The sequence below is a fragment of the Ceratotherium simum genome, chromosome 3 (genome assembly GCF_057802395.1).
Source record: "Ceratotherium simum simum isolate JZ-2026a chromosome 3, ASM5780239v1, whole genome shotgun sequence".
NCBI classification, from domain to species: domain Eukaryota; kingdom Metazoa; phylum Chordata; class Mammalia; order Perissodactyla; family Rhinocerotidae; genus Ceratotherium; species Ceratotherium simum.
In genome coordinates, this window is record NC_141902.1 from 31,687,197 (window position 1) to 31,707,238 (window position 20,042).

A 20,042-nucleotide genomic window follows, 5' to 3' on the forward strand; every position below is an offset into this window, starting at 1 on the left:
CATGATCCTTCTGCGTCAAAATATAGAGAAGCAGCTGTAAAATGGAATTCTTAATTTGATCAAGTCAAGTAATACTTAATTGAAAAACAGATAGAAAAACAGATGCCTGGTTTACTATAAATTCTAAACGTCATTCAAGCAATTAGAAAATACTCTGCGTGTTCCTTGAATAAAAATTTTTCTAGGGGCCGGCCCGGTGGCGCAAGTGGTTAAGTGTGCGTGCTCTGCTGCGGTGGCCCGGGGTTCACCGGTTCAGATCCTGGGCGCGCACTGATGCACCGCTTGTCAAGTCATGCTGTGGCGGCATCCCAGATAAAGTAGAGAAAGATGGGCATGGGTGTTAGCCCAGGGCCAGTCTTCCTCAGCAAAAAAGAGGAGGATTGGCAGATGTTAGCTCAAGGCTGATCTTCCTCACCAAAAAAAAAAAAAAAATTTTTTTTTCTAGGAACCTCCCCAGAAATTATTTTTATTTTAGATGCACCAGTGGATCGAACAATCTATAAGCTCAGTAAATAAAGATTATTTGTCTTTGCCCCCTTTCTTGGCACGCTGGACGGTTTTCTGTATTAAGCGAAGGCTGAAGAAAAACTAACTGGTCCCCCCGCAGCCTGGCACCTACAAGGTAACACCATGATGAAAACACACAGGAAGTAGTTGGCTAATATCTTCACTGGTTTTATTGAGAAAATTCCTCTTGATTCCATTTTTCTCAAGGTTTTCAGAAATTATCCTGAAATGTAATCTAGCCCATGGGAGGAGGCACTAAAGAAAATAGAGGCTTAAGAAGACATATGTGTAGGTGGACAGTCCTTGGGGGAACCTTCCCTTGGCTTGTCTGTTCAAGCTCCTGCCACCTTGAGACAAGGAAAAAAGCATCAAAACCTTTCAGCTTCCCAGAGGGGGGCCCACACCTGTCATGTTCATTCATCTCTGAGGAAGCTAACTGCTGAGCCTCACTGCACGGTCACTTACCAATGATGACCACTCTCTTGGTCAAATTCTCTGTGAGTCATCAAGAAGGCTCTAGATATGATGTCTAGGGTGATTCAGGGGGTGGGAGGATCATCATTTCCTCTTAATCCACTGTCATCTTTCAGTCTGCTTTTAACCAAAATAGTCAAGAGGACCATGTCCAGAGAGGGTTTAGAAACTCAGAAAAAAAGAGTCCAAGGAGCAGTTAGAAGGAGACCAGGGCCCTGGGTGGGAGGCAATGAAAAGACCAGGGGATGAAGATGAAGGCACAAAGTGAAAAATGAAACAGAAGAGGAGAGATTGTTGGTCTGGCTTAGAGTTCTTAAATAAAGTTATAGGGGTGCTAGGAAGATTTAGGACTTTATTCCTCTTAATTGAAGCAATTATTTGAGGATTGTTTGCAACCTAGTGGAAAAAAGAATTGTTCAGAGATTCAATATTGTTTTCTTTTTTTCAGAAAGAAAAAACACCCCTACCTTCTCCAGTGGTTTCCTGTCATTTCTTACCTGAGGAAGATTCTAGTCTGTCCAATTTGCTGATTAGCCAATCAAGGTTATTGGAGAATTGAGCGCAATTGTTTCTGTTTCCACGAATGAGCGCAGCTGCGAACAAGGACATGTTTGATCACGTAGGTTAAAGGGCACAGTGATGAGCATAAGACCTTGGGAAGCTGTTCAACACTTCACCTGCTTAGCAACTAAAAGGAACTGAATGATGATCCTCCTCTCCTGGGCCCTTCAATGCAACTCTGTTTCTATATTTAGCAGAGTAAAAATCTAGCATTCACTCAAGTGTTTCCAGAGAATCTGCTCTTTACCAGGTACCTGTCTAGTTACTGGGAATAGAGCAATGGGAAGATGGCAGCACATTCCCTGCCTTCATGAAGTAGGATAAAGAGACAATAAACATACAAATTAATAAAACTGACTCAGAAAGTGATAAGCAAGAAAATAGTATCTGCTTGGTTATTGGCTTAAGAACTCAATTCCTTGCAATGTTTTCTAACCTAGCTAGAGATTTGCTGTTTTTTCACTGTTAAAGGAAGCATCCAAATAGAAAATGAACACAGGTGGACAGGTTGGTTAAATGAATAGGTAAGTAATAATTAAACATGAAACTCTAAAATATCTAAAACACATCAGTATATGACAGAGGTTCCCAAACTGTGGTCCCTGGACCAGAATGTCAGTGTCACCTGAGAACTTGTTAGAAATGCAAATTCTCTGGCCTTATCTCAGATCTACTGAATCAGAAACTCTGGGGAAGGGGCCCAGCATCTGGGTTTTAACCAGCCCTCCAGCTGATTCTGGTGACTGCTCAGGTTTGAGACCCACTGGTTGATGATATTGCAAAGGGAGGAGAGAATGTGCTGTCATTGGGTTTTCCCCAATCTAGACCAAGTAACCTTCCCTCCATAGGTCAGTATTGCAGATGCAACACTGGAACAAGTCCATGGAAACTGATTGGCTCAAGTAGCTTGCTCTTCATGCTGTTGGTTTTCGAAGACTGGGGTTTTATAGCTGCTTGTAAGGCATTTGGATAAGGAAAGGTCTTCCTCAGAACCTCTGCTTTGTATCTCCACACTCAATGGAGGGCAGAATTCAGTCTGAGTTCCTAAATTGCTTTTTAGGTCGCCTGCAGCAAGGGGGTTAAGCTTGGAGTTCTGGAGTCAGTCTGCCTGGGCTCAAGCCATAATTTCACCATTTACAACAAGTGTGACCTTGAGTGTTTCTAAGCATCAGTTTCTTCATCAAGAAAATGGTAATAGTACTCACACCTTAGAGGGTTGCTCTGAGGATCAAAAAGATATTCTACTGCTTGGCACACAGAGCTCAACAAATATCAGTTATTACTGTTGTAATACTAGTGAGTTGAACAATATCATTACAAAATATTAGAGTTGGGAGGGACTTTACAAGGTCCCATAGTGCACTGGCAGTCCAATCAGCCTAACCCTTAACATTGAGAATGGATCCAACCTGATTTTTCTGGGCTCCCCTCTGGCCTGTTCAACTTTCTGTGGACTTCCTCTAATGGGACATACGCTTCAGGGCAAAGCCCTAAAATGCTGCCTTGTCACCGTGTCTGAGCAACCGCCGGTGGCCACCTTCTTGCATAGGGTGATACTCCTATCGTAGGTCTTCCTCCTACAGCACGGCGGTCTGGGCCCACGTGGCGGCACTGGTTATAGCAGGCACCAGAACATCACCGTGCACTCAGTGTTGTGAGAAGAAAGGCTGACTGCTCAAACATCCTTACCTTCTGCCAATTTTTTACCTCCACCAAAATGAAATAAATCATAGGCCAACGCAGCAGGAGCCTTGAGTGACCAACAAGTGGACAGTGAACAGACACAGAGTTTAAGAGAGTAACCATCCTTAAAGTTAGGTGTCAGAAGTCTAGAACTGGAGGGCACTGTAAACATGTTCTAGTCTTGTTCCCTCGTTTTAAAGAGGAGGATTTGAGGTTCAGAGAGTCTAAGGGATGCCAAGGGTTTCGTAGGTAGTTTTGGCAAAACTGATCACCGTCTGCTTCCACGTGCTGCTGACTTCTTGCTCTAAGTATGGGAAGTACAGTACAGTCAACAGAACGAATGGCTGGGTTAGAATCAGATGGTTCACAAAAGGTTTCCAAGGACTGAGGCTAGATGACTACCTTGGTTTGCCCCGTTGAAATCCCATACAGACCACCTTTGGAAATCTTCCCAGGGAGAGGGCTGTGTGCACTTACCCAGCAATTTGTACAGAAGGTTCAGAATTTCTTTCCAGGCCATGCCACTCTCTTCCCTTGCAATCCCTGCAAAGTGTGCTACGCTGTTGTAGATATTTAAGCGATCAATGCAGTTTAACACCAGGGCCAACATTCCCTGAGAAGGAAGGTTGGGGAAAAAGTAAAAATTCCTGATTAAGAAAGCGGAATCCATTTTGCTTTTTTCCCTCCCATGTCATTCACCTTTTTAAGCTGATAATGCTACTATGCAAACAAACCTTCATGGTGCCAGTTTGAACTTTGTTTTTTTTCCTCCTAAAAACAAAATACGCATTTTTATGCCTCAGAAACCTAAACAGCATCCATTTTGGGAGTGAGTCAGCAGTCTCCTCTGACGGGTTTGCCCCCACGTGTTGAACCCAATTCAAGGACATATTGAGGAAGAGGGAGCGTGAATGAGTCTCACAGAAACCTGCTCTGTGTCTGATGCGAAATGATTCTGACTCACCCAGAGACAGCCCTGGATAGAGGACCTATTTTTCTCTTGAATATCAAATATGTTTAAGAAATTCCATTCAGATGCACAATATCTGTTGTGCAAGGAACAACTGGAAGCAACTGTTCTTGCTTCCTTAACTCCTCCACCCCCAAAAAGGTGGGATTTAGAGACAATAAGACCAAAAGAGGATTTTTTTTTTTTTTTTGGTAAGGAAGATTAGCCCTGAGCTAACATCTGTTGCCAATCCTCCTCTTTTTGCTAAGGAAGATTAGCTCTGGGCTAACATCTGTGCCCATCTTCCTCTACTTTATTATGTGGGATGCTGCCACAGCACGGCTTGATAAGCGGTGTGTAGGTCGGCACCCGGGATCCGAACCTGCGAACCCCGGGCCGCTGAAGCGGAGTGCATAAACTTAACTGTTACGTCACCGGGCCAGCCCCAAAAGAGGATTTTTAACTACTTTTGCATCTAATTTACAATACTATGCTACTCAGCAAAAAATTTGCGCCTAGCTATTTTTAAAGAGTAGGAGGGAGATGGCAAACGTAGTTTCAGTAGTCTGTAAGATATGTAGAATGTCCCCTGAGCCAAGTCTGCTTAGATCAGGAGAATGAGCAGGAATGGGTCTATATTCCACACAACTAACTTTAGAAATGCCCAAGGGACAAGCCCTGTCTCCAGGAAGGCGGGGGGGGGGGGCGGGGCAGGTGGGGCCTGCAGGAGCCACCATGGCCTGTTAGTGCCAAATCATCACCTCCAAGTTCAGATAAGTATGTGACTTGTCTAAGGTCACACAGAGCCACGGATGGAGCCAGCTTGAGGGCTGGGGCCCCTTGAGTCCCAGGTTAGTGTTTCCTCCATATCCAGTCCCATCCCTAGTGGCTCAGATGCTCAAGTTCTACGTAAGACCTAGCATCACCTGTATCTTTCAAACCAGCTCCTCCGTCATTTCTGATGGGGTAGAATCTGGGAATTTGTATTTTTCAAAAGGTTTCTTAGGTAATTCTGACATCTTCCAAAATTTGGGAATCATAGCCAATGCCACACTGTAATAGCTGAGATATTGACGATGGATTTGGGGTATACATGTGGCACTGAAGCTTTAAAATATAATCTGGTTCAACGTGCCTACGTACATTGCTACAATGTACACTGCTAACGTAACCAGTGAGCGCTGACAGGCTAGGTCAGCTTCCAATTAATCCTTTTCTTCCCAGCTTCCTCTCCTTCTTGTTCTCTGTCTCTTTCATAAACACGTGCATGCATGGAGACAAAGCTAAATCGCAGTCATAGGGCTATGTTAGCTCTGGACACAAAGAGAATCTCAATTGTTAATTTTCTGGACTTACCTCTTCCTTGAAAAGATTCTGTCTGTTTCTGAGCGAGCGGAGTTTGTTCTGCTTGTCTTCATGCTGCATCTCCTCCTCTGGGGGCTGGAAGTAGGCGATCAAGTCCTGTAAGGTCTGCAGGACCTCTTCTATTGGCAGGGTGACGGGAGCAGCTGTGCGATTGTTTCCACTAAAAACCACAAGATGGACATGGCTCAGGCACCGGGCCACCAGCAGGGCCTCTGACAAGCATCCACCAGATCCTGGTTCCCGCCTGCCCCACACTGGGCAGGATGCACTGCTTCCTGTGGTAGTTGTTGTATGAATGACCACAAATTGACGTTTGCCAACCAACAGAGCAACAGAAGAGAATATTCTGATTCCATTTTCAAGCCATTTCATAAATAAAGGGAAATGACCCCTGGCTGTTTGCCACACTTTTTTCTTTTTAAATAGAAACACTTTCAAAAATAATAAACTTAATAACCCATAGTTCTTTTACAGGATCACATGCTCCTCTTGGAATAGGTTAACATAAAGCTGGAAGGGTTTCTATCTCTGGGTCTCTCCGTCCATCTAGATCTTTGTCTTCTCTCTGTCTCTCTCCCTGTGTCTAGTTGATATCTCTGCATGCGTTTTTCTCTTAACGTTTCTGTGTGTGTGCATGCACACTGCTGCTTCCCCACCCCACTTGTTGATGTCTCCTTCACTCTCTGTATCCGTCTGTCTCTTTCTCCTTCTGACTTCCTCTGCATATCCCCCCTCCTTTCTTTCTCAGCATCCCCCCATCTCTCGACATCCTTCTTCTATGCTTCAATGTCCCCACCCCTTCCTTGGCGTCATCTGCCACTCTCTCTCTCTCACGTTCTGTGTTATTCCTCCTATCTGAATGTGTCTCTGTCTCTCTGACTCCCTCTGTCATAATATTCCAAAAAGTCTTGTAACTAAATCCTTTCAACACAGTGAGACCACAAACCTCCATAGACGACAAAATAAGACTCCATTTTCCCGTTCCCTTGAGGGGTACAATGGTAAGCCTTTCTGAGGACAAAGGCTAAGAAGAGGAAGGGGGAAACGGGCCCAGCCCCTGTGCAACTGCAACATTAGCGCCAGGGACCTGAGAATTGGTTGAATGTGTAAATAATGTCAGGGCTTTTCCTTGGGTCAATTTATAATGAGTTCTCCTTTGCATTTACAGTGTTATACAGATCTTTCTCAACTTACAATGGGCTTATGTCCCAATAAACTCATCGTAAGTTGAAAATATCACAAATTGAAAACACATTTAATACACATACCTTTCTGAACATTATAGCTTAGTCTAGCCTATCTTAAACGTGCTCAGAACACTCACATTAGCCTTCAGTTGGGCAAAATCATCTAACACAAAGCCTATTTTATAATAAGTTGAATATCTCATATAATTTATTGAATACTGTACTGAAAGTGAAAAACAGAATGGTTGTCTGGGTACAGAATGGTTGTAAGTGTATTGGTTGTTTACCCTCGTGATCACGTGGCTGATTGGGAGCTACAGCTCGCTGTCACTGCCCAGCATCACAAGAGAGGATCATACTGCATATCACCAGCCCAGGAAAAGATCAAAGTTCAAAATTCGAAATACAGTTTCTACTAAACGCGTAGCACTGTCATATCATTGTTAAGTTGAAAAATCGTAAGTTGAACCATGATAAATTGGGGACCGTCTGCATATTAATCTGGACACATGCTAAGAAAAGACTGTTATCTAGCCCAAAAGCAGTGGCTTAACAAGCCCTGAAAACACTTGGGTTATGAGGCGACAATAATTCCAATTTTGTATAAAAAATGTCAAGTGCATGCAACAAGCGCAGAACACCAGTGGATTGCAGGCTTATTGCAGGGGAGAGGCACTCCCCATCACTGTGTGCTCACCCCTTGACAGCACCTGGCCCATGGTACGTGCTCAGGAAGTGTTCATTAATGACCATCTTGGATTTTATTGGACACAAAGATAGTGGAGAAGGGAATGCCATGAAGACATGAGGTGACGGTGTGAGAATACAAAACCCAATCAGGAATGACTTCCCAGTTCCAGATTCAGCAAAGGGATGAACACATTTTCCTCAAAATTTTTGATCCAGTTGCAGAGTCTGTCTCTCTCTCTCTTTTGTAAAATATTTTCGACTTACTACAGACATTGATGCCAATTAAATAAAGAGTGTTTCTTCATGTGATAAGAAAAGATGAAAGAAGAGGTTTGTTGGAATTTTGTAGCTTGAAAAGGCAGGATATGCACTACGGGGGGGTGGGGGTGGGGTGAAAAACCCAGGTGATAGTCACTGCCATTAACCATATGATATCTAGAGTGCTGCTGAACCTCTAGTACTTCAGTTTTGCACCTGGAAACAGGAAAGGTACACTTATATGATTTCCAGGGTTCTTCTGGGTCTAACTTTTTGTCATGGGGGTTCTCATTGCTGGATCACTTCATCTTGCCCCTTGAAGAGACATCTATATAACAGTCTTCCACTGGACTGAGGCAGATCGCTCCTTCCTTCAAAATAGAACACATACCACACGCCTGGCACTGGGGACAGTGGTGAAAATGGACATGACCTCTGAATGGCTTCACAGTGCTCACACTCTATTCTAGAACCTTGGGAGGAGACCTAGAGGGATCCAGATGGACAGGGACAAGATGATATCTCAATTCAGAACTAACTACAACTGGCACCTCTCTCATCCCAGTCTTCCACTCCCTACAGCCATTGCCGCACTACATTCTCAGATCTTTGCCAAGGATTCCTCTTGTTAAATTCAAGAAAGATCTCAGGAGATTCTATTTACCATGCCATTACCATAACACAATTATTTATATATAGTTTCCCTCCTAAGGTTGAACTCAGAGGCCAGCTGGACGGTATCTTCTTTTGAGCAGGATTTCTGAGACTCCATCATCTCTCTCATTGTTCATTTGTGCTATTGGACAGTTCCCAGTTACTGTACAGAGGATGATGAGACAGCATAAGGAAACTTTAAGCTTTTCCTTTTCATTGTTCTTTCTTGTTCCTTCTCTATCCCTTTAACTTTAATTTGCTCTCCCAGAAGGCCACCCCCTCCTTCCTGTTTCCATTTGTACACAGCATGCATTGTTGGTTTCTCAAAAGAGATGAGAGAGGAGACTCTATTTCCCAATTATTTTTTTATCCTTCACTTCCCAGCTCTTGCAAAATTCAAGTACCGTGGCTTTTGTAGCCCCCACCCCACCGCATTGGGTAATTTTTCATTAGTCCTCCTTTCTTCTAAAATATCCTGTGGCTGGAAGAATCAAGAATTTCCTCCATTGAGAGTTGGACTTCCAGAATAGCTGAGTGAGGAGTTCAGTAAATCCTTTCTCCCACAAAATAATGATAAAATAGGAAGAAATCATCCAAAATAATTGTTTTAGGTCTCTGGAAATGGACCAAAGGCATATGACAAATTGAGAAGCATGTATTTAACAAAAATAATGAGCCTTGGTAAGAACAGTGGTAATCTATGGTGTTTAAGCCTGAAGTTATTTCCATCCTCTCCCCCAGCTTCACGGCAAAGAAATGTTAAGGGGTGGAGGGGTGGAGGGGCAGGGAGTAGACCATGTGCAAGGCCACACACATGCTCAGGAAGGACCAGGGAGGGCCCTAGTTATCTATTCACCTCTGGCTGAATGTTAGGCTTTGTGCAAGCAGAAAGTAAAATCCAGGACAGGCTTAAAACTGTCTGAACTTTGAACATGTTATTAAACCCATACCACAGGCCCACCAGCAAAAGATAGTAGGCTTGCCTTATGAGAAATACTAAAGGAAGTCCTTCAGGCTGAAAGAAAATGACACCAAACAGTAACTAGAATCCACATGAGGAAATAAGGAGTACTGGTAAAGGCAATAAAATTATGTAGGTAAATATAAAAGACAGTGTATATATTTCTCTCTTGTTCTTATAACTGATTTTAAAAAACAAATGCATAAGACAATAATTATAACTGTACTGATGGGCTTATAACACAAGAAGATGTACTATACATGGCAATATTATCACAAAGGAGGAGGAAGAGAATTAAACAATATTGGAGCAAAATTGCTTTATTTTACTTGTTAGTATTAATTTGAGGTAGATTGTTTCAAGTTAAATATATACTGAGCTCCCTAGACCAACCACTGAGAATATAACTTAAAAGCATAGTAAAAAAAAAACCCTCAACAATGGAATTAAACTGTTACACTAGAAAATATCTATTTTCTACCAATATATCTACATATCTAACACAAAAGAGGCAGTCCAGAGAAACAAAAGGGACATGAGACATATAAAAGTCAGATAGCAAAATGGCAGCCATAAATCCAACCATTTGAATAATTACATTACTATAAACGGATTAAACATGCCAATAAAAGGAAGAGATTGTCAGACTACATTCGAAAAAAAGATCCAATGTATGCTATCTACAAGACACACTTTGTAGATTCAAAGACACAAATAAATTGCAAGTAAAAGGACTGAAGAAGAGATAGCATGAGGGCTGGCCCGGTGGCGCAAGTGGTTAAGTGCGCACGCTCCGCTGTGGCGGCCCGGGGTTCGCCGGTTCAGATCTCAGATGCACACCAACGCACTGCTTGGTAAGCCATGCTGTGGTGGCGTCCCATATAAAGTAGAGGAAGATGGGCATGGATGTTAGCCCAGGGCCGGTCTTCCTCAGCAAAAAGAGGAGGATTGCCAGATGTTAGCTCAGGGTCGATCTTCCTTACAAAAAAGGAAAAAAAAAAAAAAAAAAGAGATACCACACAAACAGTAACCATAATCTGCATGTAAGACATCTGGAGTGGCTGTGCAAAATAGACTTTAAGTCAAAATGTCCATAAAGAAAAAAGAGAGACATTTTATAACTATAAAAGAGTCAATTTATCAGGAAGATATGCCAATTATAATATAAGGTTTTGTGCTTCAAAAGACACCATTAAGAAAATAAGAAAAACCACAAACTTCGAGAAAATATTTGCAAGTCATAAATCTATTAAAAAACCAACTTTGTAACCAAAAGATAATAAGGAACTCTCAAACCTCACTTTGAAGACAAACAAGCCAACTAGAAAAAAGGCAAAAGACTTGATTACATTTTACTGAAGAAGATATATGAATGCTAGTAAGCACATGAATAGATGTTCAAAATCATTAGTCATTCTGGAAATGTAAATTAAAACCACAATGACATACCCCATCCTATCCACTAGAATGGCTACAATCAAAAGTCAGACAATAACAACTGTAGGCTAGGATGTGGAGAAACTGAAACTTCACGCATTTCTGAGTGGAATGTAAAATGGTGTATCCGCTTTGGAAAACAGGTTTTCAGTTTCTTAAAAAGTTATACATACCCAAATGTCCACTGATGGATGAATAGGTAAACAAAATGTGGTATTTACATACAATGTAATATTATTCAACCTTTTAAAAAGGGAATGAAACTCTGACACATGCTACAATATGAATGAACCTTGAAGATATTTGCTAAGTGAAATAAGCCAGACACAGAAATACAAATATTGTATGATTCCACTTTTATGAGGTATCTAGAATAGTTAAATTCATAGAAATAAAAAGTAGAATAGTGGTTACCAGGGGCTGGAGAGGGGAGAAGGGGGAGTTATTGCTTAAGGAGTGTGGAATTTCAGTTTGAGATGACATAAAAGTTCTGGAAATGGATAGTGATGATAGTTGCACAACAATTTGAACGTCTTTAATGTTACCAAATTGTAAACTTAAAGATGGTTAAAATAGTAAATTTTATGTTATTTATATTTTACCATAAAAAATATAAAAAAGTTAAACATAAATTCGCATATGACTCAGCAATTCCACTCCTAGCATTTCTATCCAAGAGAATGAAAACATATATCCAAAGACTTTAATATTAATATTCAAAGAAGTATTACTGATAATAAACAAAAATAGAAACAAGCCAACTGTTCCTCAACTGATGAATAAACAGAATGTGAGGTGTGTATATCTATATCTGTCTCTCTATAGAGATACCTATACATCAAGATCTCTCTCTATATATATACACATACACACACACAATCATATATATACAATCACAGGAATACTCTTCAGCAATAGAAAGGAACAGAACACCGTTATGTGCTACAACAGGGATGAACCTCAAAAATTTAACATTAAGTGAAAATGTCAGATTCAAAAGACCACATATTATATGATTTAATTTATCAATGTATTAAATTGAGACAAAAAGTAGATGATTGGTCATTTAAGGCTGGGGGTGGCAAATAATATAAATGGCAATGGGCATTAAGAAATCTTTTTAGGGTGATGGAAATGTTCTAATACTGAATTGTGGTGATGGGTGTACAGCTCTGTAAATTAAAATTCACTGAGTTGTACACTTAAAAGGATGAATTTTGTGATATGTAAATTATAACCCAATAAAGCTGTTTAAAAATAATTTTCCTATTGTCAGGCATGTAACTCTCACCGAAACATATGTGTTTAATTCACATATGTGTTAATTCACATATCATACAATCATCTATTTAAAGGGTATAATTCAATTATTTAATGGTTTTTAGTACATTTACAGAGCTGTGTAACCATCACTTCAATTATTTTGGAACTTTCTCATCAGCTACCCCCAAATCCCCTGCCCACTAGCAGTCTCTCCCCTTTACCCCTACAACCACGCTAGCCCTACACAACCACAAATCTACTTTCTGTCTATAGATTTGCCTATTTTCGACATTTCGTATAAATGGAATCACACAATATGTGGTCTTTTGTGACTAGCTTCTTTCACTTAGCATAATGTTTTCAAGGTTCATCCATGTTGTAGTGTTTATCAGTACTTCATTACTTTTCATGGACAAATAATATTCCATTTTATGGATATAGCACATTTTGTTTATCCACTCATCAGGAGATGGAAGTTTGGATTGTTTCCACTATTGGCTATTATGAATAATGCTGCTCCGGACATTTATGTACAAGTTTTTGGGTAGACATATGTTTCATATCTCTCGGGCATATATGTAGGCGTGAAACTGCTCGGTCATACAGTAACTCTGTATCTAATCTTTAGAGGAATTTCTGGACTACATTCCAAAGTGGCTGCAACATTTTACATTTCCACCAGCAGTGTAGGAAGGTTCCAATTTCTCACAGCCTGTCCCACACTTCTTATTAACAGTCTTGTTTTTTTTTTTTTTGTGAGGAGATCAGCCCTGTGCTAACATCCGCCAATCCTCCTCTTTTTTTTGCTGAGGAAGACTGGCCCTGGGCTAACATCTGTGCCCATCTTCCTCCACTTTATATGGGACGCCGCCACAGCATGGCTTGCCAAGCAGTGCGTCGGTGCGCGCCCGGGATCCGAACCAGCGAACCCCGGGCTGCCGCAGCGGAGCGCGCGCACTTAACCGCTTGCGCCACCGGGCTGGCCCCTTAACAGTCTTTTTGACTACAGCCATAGTAGTGGGAATAAAGGATCTTACTGTGGTTTTGATTTGCATTTGCCTGATGGCTAATGATGTTGAACATCTTTTCATAGGCTTATTGGACACTTGTGTGTCTTCTTTGGAGAAATGTCTATTCACATCCTTTGCCCATTTTTAAATTGGTCCATTTGTCTTTTTAATGTTGAGTTGTGAGAGTTCTTTATTCTAGATACAAGTCTCTTATCAGATATGTGATTTGAAGATGTTCTCTCCCATTATGTATGTTGTTTTTTCACTTTCTTGATGGTGCCCTTTGCAGAAAAAAAGTTTTTAATTTTGATAAAGTCCAATTTATTTACTTTTTCTTTTGTTGCTTTTGTTTCTGGCATCATATTGAAGAAATCATTGCCTAATCCAAGGTCATGAAAATTTAAGCCAATGTCTTCTTCTCCATGTTTTATAGTTTTAGGTCTTTGATCCATTTTGAATTAATTTTTGTATATGTATAAAGTAGGGACCACTGACTTTCAAGAAAGATTTTACAGCAGAGGCTGAGAGAACTGGGGGCAAGACAAATAAAACCACCCACCACTAGGGTGATGGTTCTGGTGACAGTTGAGACTACATGAAAAACTCATGTTTGCACGTAGCTATCTTTTTCTACCTATACCAAGCCATTCACTCCTATATCCTTTCTTTGAAGAAAGGGAGCAGTCTGGATGTAATGTTGCATAGAAAGGAGTAAATATTTTGCTCAGGGATCACAGGAGACCAGTGGCAGAGCCAAAAGTGACAAGGGATTGTTGACTTGCAGGTCTAGTTCCATCCTGTGACAAGAATAACTCTACTGTCTACTTTCCTTTCTCCGGCTTAGTAACAGGACCCCTAAGCTGTACTGGGTACATAGCCAACCAACCAGAAATTATATTTCTCAGCCTCCCTGCAGCTACATTTGGCCATTTAACTAAGTATTGGTCAAAAGACTGCAACATGAAGTGATCTACTTCTGGGTCATATCTTTTACATAAAAAATTGCTTGCCTCCACTTCTTTCTTCCCCTTTTTATAGGACAGACCTCACACACGGTGCTGGTAAGCTATTTGTGACCAGGTGGGTGAAGAAATCATACCAGAACAGTTGGTCTCACCTGTGGCTGAATATGAGCGTCACCTGGGGAGCTTTAATAAAAAGCTGCTGTTTGGATACCAGAAATTCTGACGCAATTGGTTTGAGATGCCCCCTGGGCATCAGAGTGTTAAAAGCTCCCCCAGATGAATCTAACATGCAGCCAAGGTTAAGACCTCTATTCCAGGGCAGTGGTTTGTAAACTTTAGCGTGCAGCAGTAACTGGAGGGCTTATGAAAACACGCTTTCCTGGGGGACCACTCCCAGGTGTCTGATTCAGTAGGTGTGAAGTGAAACCTGAGAATTCGTATTTTTAACAAGTTCCCACGTGATGCTGCTGTGCAGGTCAAGGGACACACTGTAGGCGATCTCAGAGCAGCAAGATAGAAGGGAACTTGAGCCCCAGTAGCAAGACTGTATATTTTCCCTAAACCAGTCACCTATCCTGTACTATTAATTTAAAGACAAAGAAAAGTTTATCCTGAACTGCAGACGCAGCTTCGCCTATATCCTAGCTAACACACACCCCTTGGATCACAATGTTTCAACAGGAAGAAAAGTAAAGGTATAAAAATTTTTTCTCATTTCATGCAAATTCACACATGCAATTTAAACTCCCTTGGCTTTAGAGAGATTTTCCTACGAGAGAAGGATAGCTCGGAACACTGCACTGTTTACAACAGAATCCATTCCTCTTGGTAATTGGTGAACACAATCCACAGAGTTCTTTTTCTGGCAGCATTGTTGAGGTTGGAGGGATTATGATCCAAGCAGGCTGTTCATTTACTTTTCCCATTTAAGTCCCAGCCATAGCTGGGTAGCCCAAGGCTTCCAATGCAAATCTACTTGGATCCCAACCTTAGCAACAATTCTGATTGATGTAGAAAGCCTTTTTAAATAGCACAGAGGGCATGGATGCATTTCTCCTCTCTCCTCCCCTCTTCACACACTAATATAAAAGGGACTTAAAGTACTCCAACTCTCTTCACTTAATTTTCATGAGAAGACCTTGGGTATTCACGATACCAACCTGAATAACCAACAGGGCTTGGGCATTTGTTAGGCAAAGAGAGAAGCTGGTAAGAAGTCACCTATGTGGGAAATTAGTTCTAGTTCCAAGCTCTCTCTGGTAAAACACTTTGCTGGTGTTTGTTTCCTGAAAAGTCACAGTATTAAAAGGGGGCGGGTAGGTGGAATTGCATGGTCACAGCGTAGAAACTGACAAGTAGAAACTGACAGGTAAATAAAGGGAAGGAGCTCAGGTACCTTACAAACTGGCTGAACAAGGCTGTCGTGTTCCGGATGATCCGAGCAGCCTGGGACTCCTCCTGCTGGCATCTCTGCAGTGTTAATCCATCATCCATGTGACCTTCCTGATGGAGTATGACCTACCCACAGAGCAAGGGACACCAGGCCCAGGTTACACATCACTCCATAGCTGGATAGTCAATATTTCTCGTAGTATTTCCTACATCCCTGCACTCCTTCTCCCCAAACAAGTTCCCCTGGGTCCGTTTTGAAAATGGGATATTAGCAAAGTTATTTTGCCCATACGCCCTACTCCTGACATATGAATCATTCTTGAGACATGGTGCTTTGATGAAAATGAAATTTTATGTGCCACTGTGGTATGAATTACAATAAATTCCTTGGGCCTAGATGGCCAATTTGGAAGGATGAAAACATATTTTATAATAGATTTTTTCTCTTAAAATGAACACAAAACCTTATCCTTGGAGATGAGAAAAGTCACTTTGTTCAGAGCTTTTTCCTCCAGAGATAAATCGAGGAAGAAGAAAGACAAGTTAAAGCAAAACCCTCTCAAAAATCAGCTTGGATTTCTCTAAGGAAGGACAGCCACGCGGGGATAGTTAACTATAGAACTGGGGAAGCAACTCAAGATGGGTGGGGGTTTGCTTCTCAGGGAGGTGAGAGAGGGGGTTTGAAAGCATAGGCTCTGGTATCAGCTGACTTCAGTTCTAGTCCTGCTATGCCACATCCCAGCTGCGTGACCTCAGGCAGGGTACTTAACCTCTCTTTGCTTTGACCTCACCATCCGAATGGGTTTATCTTGGAGGGTTGTTTGGAGGATTAGGTGATTTACACGTTAATCATTTAGCATGGTTCCTAGAATATAAGAGGTGCTCAATGGATAGCTGTTATAAGTGGCAGTATATTATTGATCTCAAATCAGTTATCTGGACGCTAAGCATACTTATTGATCACCAATAACAACATAAATAATGACATCATCATACAATTTTGGGGTGGGGCCAGCAGCTTTTGGTGTAGTCAGTGCTTTTTTCCTTAAAATGGTCAAGTATGCGCAGAGGTTAACTGGGATGGTTTGATTCTGGTTGAGGTCAGGGTCAAATCCTGATTCAAGTTCCTGGCATGGGTTCCCCTTGATGTGAAGGGAGACCATTTTTCAGTCCTGGTGGGAGGGGGATCGGTCAGTCTATATGTCAATTAAATAAAACATGTGGCTCCACAAAATATCTTTAAAATAACAATTTTTGGTCTCATTTTTAGCACAAACAACTTATTTTCCTTTCCCTTTGAAAATATCATCCTTATTTCTTATTCTGCTGAAGGTATGTCCTGATATAATGAATTCGCACAGGAAGTAAAATATTGGCTTGCAAAAATTTATGTTCATTTTTTTTTTTTGTGAGGAGATCAGCCCTGTGCTAACATCTGCCATTCCTCCTCTTTTTTTGCTGAGGAAGACTGGCCCTGGGCTTACATCCATGCCCATCTGCCTCCACTTTATATGAGATGCCACCACAGCATGGCTAAGCAATGCGTTGGTGCACGCCTGGGATCCGAACCAGCGAACCCCAGGCCGCCACAGCAGAGTGTGCGCACTTAACCGCTTGTGCCACCGGGCCGGCCCCTATGTTCATTTTTCAAAAAAGACTTCACATCCATCTACACACTGTAGTTTAAGCATTTGTAAAGAATGCCCTTACTATTGGATTCACCAACTGTTTCAAAACATTACTTTGTCAGAACTTCCCAGCAACTGGTTAACAAGGTTGCATTTAGATTTGGTAATACATTGCCACTGGATTTACTTTGGCTTCAGTCCCAGCTTTCTGGCCCCCTAAAGACCAAAAATTCTTAGGTTTTGCTTGTTCAAATAACACATTCAAACTGGTCAGCCAAACAAGAAAGTCATGAGAAACGGGGGAAATGCAGTTGCTAGAACGTTGTTATTATGTGCCCCATTGATCACTGCAGCCCAGTCCTGAAGTCCTTTTTCTCTTGGAGGAATACGTCCACAACCCAAAGCAGAGAGCAGAAGCCTGAGACAAGAATGGAGAAGAGGGTACCTACTTTAAGGCGAGTTACCATTCATCAGGTTTTTCACTGTGACCATTCTCCATTGGTTTTTCTAAGTTCCTGTTTTGTTTGTTTCATAAAACGCTCAACACAGATTTGGACATCCTTTGTATTTTTAGAAGGGAACTTAACCTGCTCTTCACTAAATGGAGCAGGGCAGCCCTGTCAAGGGTTGAGCACTATGACACCATTTAGAGAGCATTTTGGGAAGTACCTCCCAAATTCACATGTACATTCCAGCAGTTATGTGGATCTATGGACTATTGTCCTGGGAGAGAAAGGCAGGGACAGGCACAATAAATCAACAACACAAACTGGGATCTCTCCTAGTTGACAGGGCCTTTGAGTGTGTCCCCTCCCAACCAGAGTCACAGCCGAGATCCACAAATTCCACTCTCTTTAAATGTCATCATTACCTTAGTAGGTATGAAAAACTGTAGAGACTCTAGATGATGACATCATACTCTACAGAGGATTTAATTTTCTTCTGATAGGCTGGTACGGTAGATAACGGGTTTTTGACATCTATTTTCAATTTGCCCTTTTTTCCACCGGGTAGCCCTTACTTCTGGGGTAGAGCCCTTTTGGGATTTAACTGAAACCTACTGTATTTTCAAGGGCCATTCCAACTTGAGGGACCCTGAACCCCAACCTCTGTCTCCCTAGCACAGTCATAGTGTCAACATCTCTGCTTTGCTCTTCTCCATCATAGCTGCAGTTTTCTGTTTCCTAGCTTGGCTTCACACCCCATCCATGGTCAGCTTAAGATCCTACGGGAAATTACATATAGAATTTCAGGCTTACACTTCTCCAGTTCCTTCCACTCTAGAATCTTGGCCTCTCAAGTCCCAGAAACCTTGACCAACCTTATCTCAATCTGTCTCTCTAGCCCAGTGAAGCTAACACACAACCCCATTCCTTGGTGCTGCAACTCCGCAAATACGCAGAGGGGAAAGTGCTGACAAAGGGGTGGCTCACCTCAGTGCATTTACAGTCTATCAGCCATTGTCCTGGGTGCCTTGGTTGTTGTTGAAACCTTCAAATGGTTTGTTTGTTTTTTTGTATTTTATTTAGCCTTTATAATTCTTCACAGAGGAAGGGTTGGGCTCATCTAAGCTAGTCTGTGCGGCCTCTTATTTATTCTGTTTTCTATCTCCTCTTCACAATTCTATTTTCCCTTTTCTGAATATTTTCCTGGTATGTTTCACTTTACACAAAAGTAAGCTATTAGCTTATGGTTTTCTCCCAACCTCCTTTCTTTCAATAACCAGCATTCTGGGAAACTTTTCATCACCTCCACATTAGGCTGATGTACTTGGACTACAGTATACAATGCCTCCTAGAACTTTATTCTGGGACTCCTTGACTACCCAAACCTGTGTTTTGTAAGGATTTTCCAAGAAAAAAACATCACTCCCTTGGCATCTATTTTCTGGCTCCTATCAAAAGAAACGCTCTTAGAGCAATTGATTTTCTGGTAAAAAGATGCTGCGTGTATCCAAGTCAGTTTCCCACTGCAGCAGGCTGTGACAGACCACTCAAATCTGGGTACATTCTCTGTGGGTACAGCATCATTCCACAATACCTCATCTTTCCACATGTTGGTTCCTGTGGGCTTGTTATCATGCAATTTGCATTTTTTTTTGTAGCAATCCTATTTAGTTTCTATATTATGAAAATTGCATAGTAACTCAATTATCCCCTTAAATGAAGGTAGCAATGACGTGGATAATCCCAAAACAGCATACCACCAAAAGTCATTTAGTTCAGGTTTTCGAGTGCATTGAACAAATTCAATCCCCTCTTCACAGATTTGCCATGTCTTTAACTTTTTTTTTTTTGCACTGAATATGAGGTCAAAGTAACCAAAGGAAGCTGTACAATCTGTCATAGAACAACTCTTCAAGATAGAAAGAATTTTCAGAAGTAAACACACATCATGTCCACCTGATGTTCACAATCATTTCTCTTGCCTCTGCTTCCAACTCAGTGTAAAACAATTCTGGACAGTCTTTCTGACCCCTCACCTTCCTTTTCAGAGGTCCAAGGCGGGGTGTCTTGGCATCTTGTGCTTTGTAGGTCACCCACAGACCACTGGCTATATGCTGGACAAAGCAGACAGAATCTCCATACTTGATTTCTGGAACTCCCATGCCTTCTATATCTCGCTTGTGACTGGAATCCAATTTCTCCTTGATTTCCTATTTCACAGAAAATGAAACAAACGTAGGCATGTCTGATTAAATAGAAATGCAATATATAAAACAAATCACCTGTGCAGAATTTGTAAGCCAGGGAACCAGTTACCACAGTAATCATGATATGCCTGCCAAAGCCAGGATTTCAGAAAGACTTGCTTCCCTTATCTGTTGTTAATTGTAAAATCAATGGATTTCAAGTCTCAGCTACTTCAGTGATTATTTAAATCCATGGGAAAAGAGGCAGCTGGTAGGGTCGCTCTTCGGGTCTGATTTTATGTATTTCTCCATTATATTTTCTACTTTCCTCATCCTGACTTACATATCTTAATAATTGACCATTTAGTGCCCAATTAACTGAGTTTCAGCAAGTTGTATCTTCCTTAATTTTAATGGTTATCTTAT

At 41.4% G+C, this 20,042-nt stretch overlaps 1 protein-coding gene across 1 annotated transcript in view; it reads right to left on the reverse strand.

Moving 5' to 3' along the window:
- The window catches only part of RYR3 (ryanodine receptor 3), a 269,878-nt gene that overhangs the window by 233,147 nt on the left and 16,689 nt on the right, over nt 1–20,042 (reverse strand). The window contains 5 exon segments of the mRNA XM_087429068.1: nt 1,479–1,574; nt 3,703–3,838; nt 5,531–5,699; nt 15,361–15,482; nt 19,467–19,640. Of these exon segments, the coding sequence (XP_087285194.1) occupies nt 1,479–1,574; nt 3,703–3,838; nt 5,531–5,699; nt 15,361–15,482; nt 19,467–19,640 (697 nt within the window).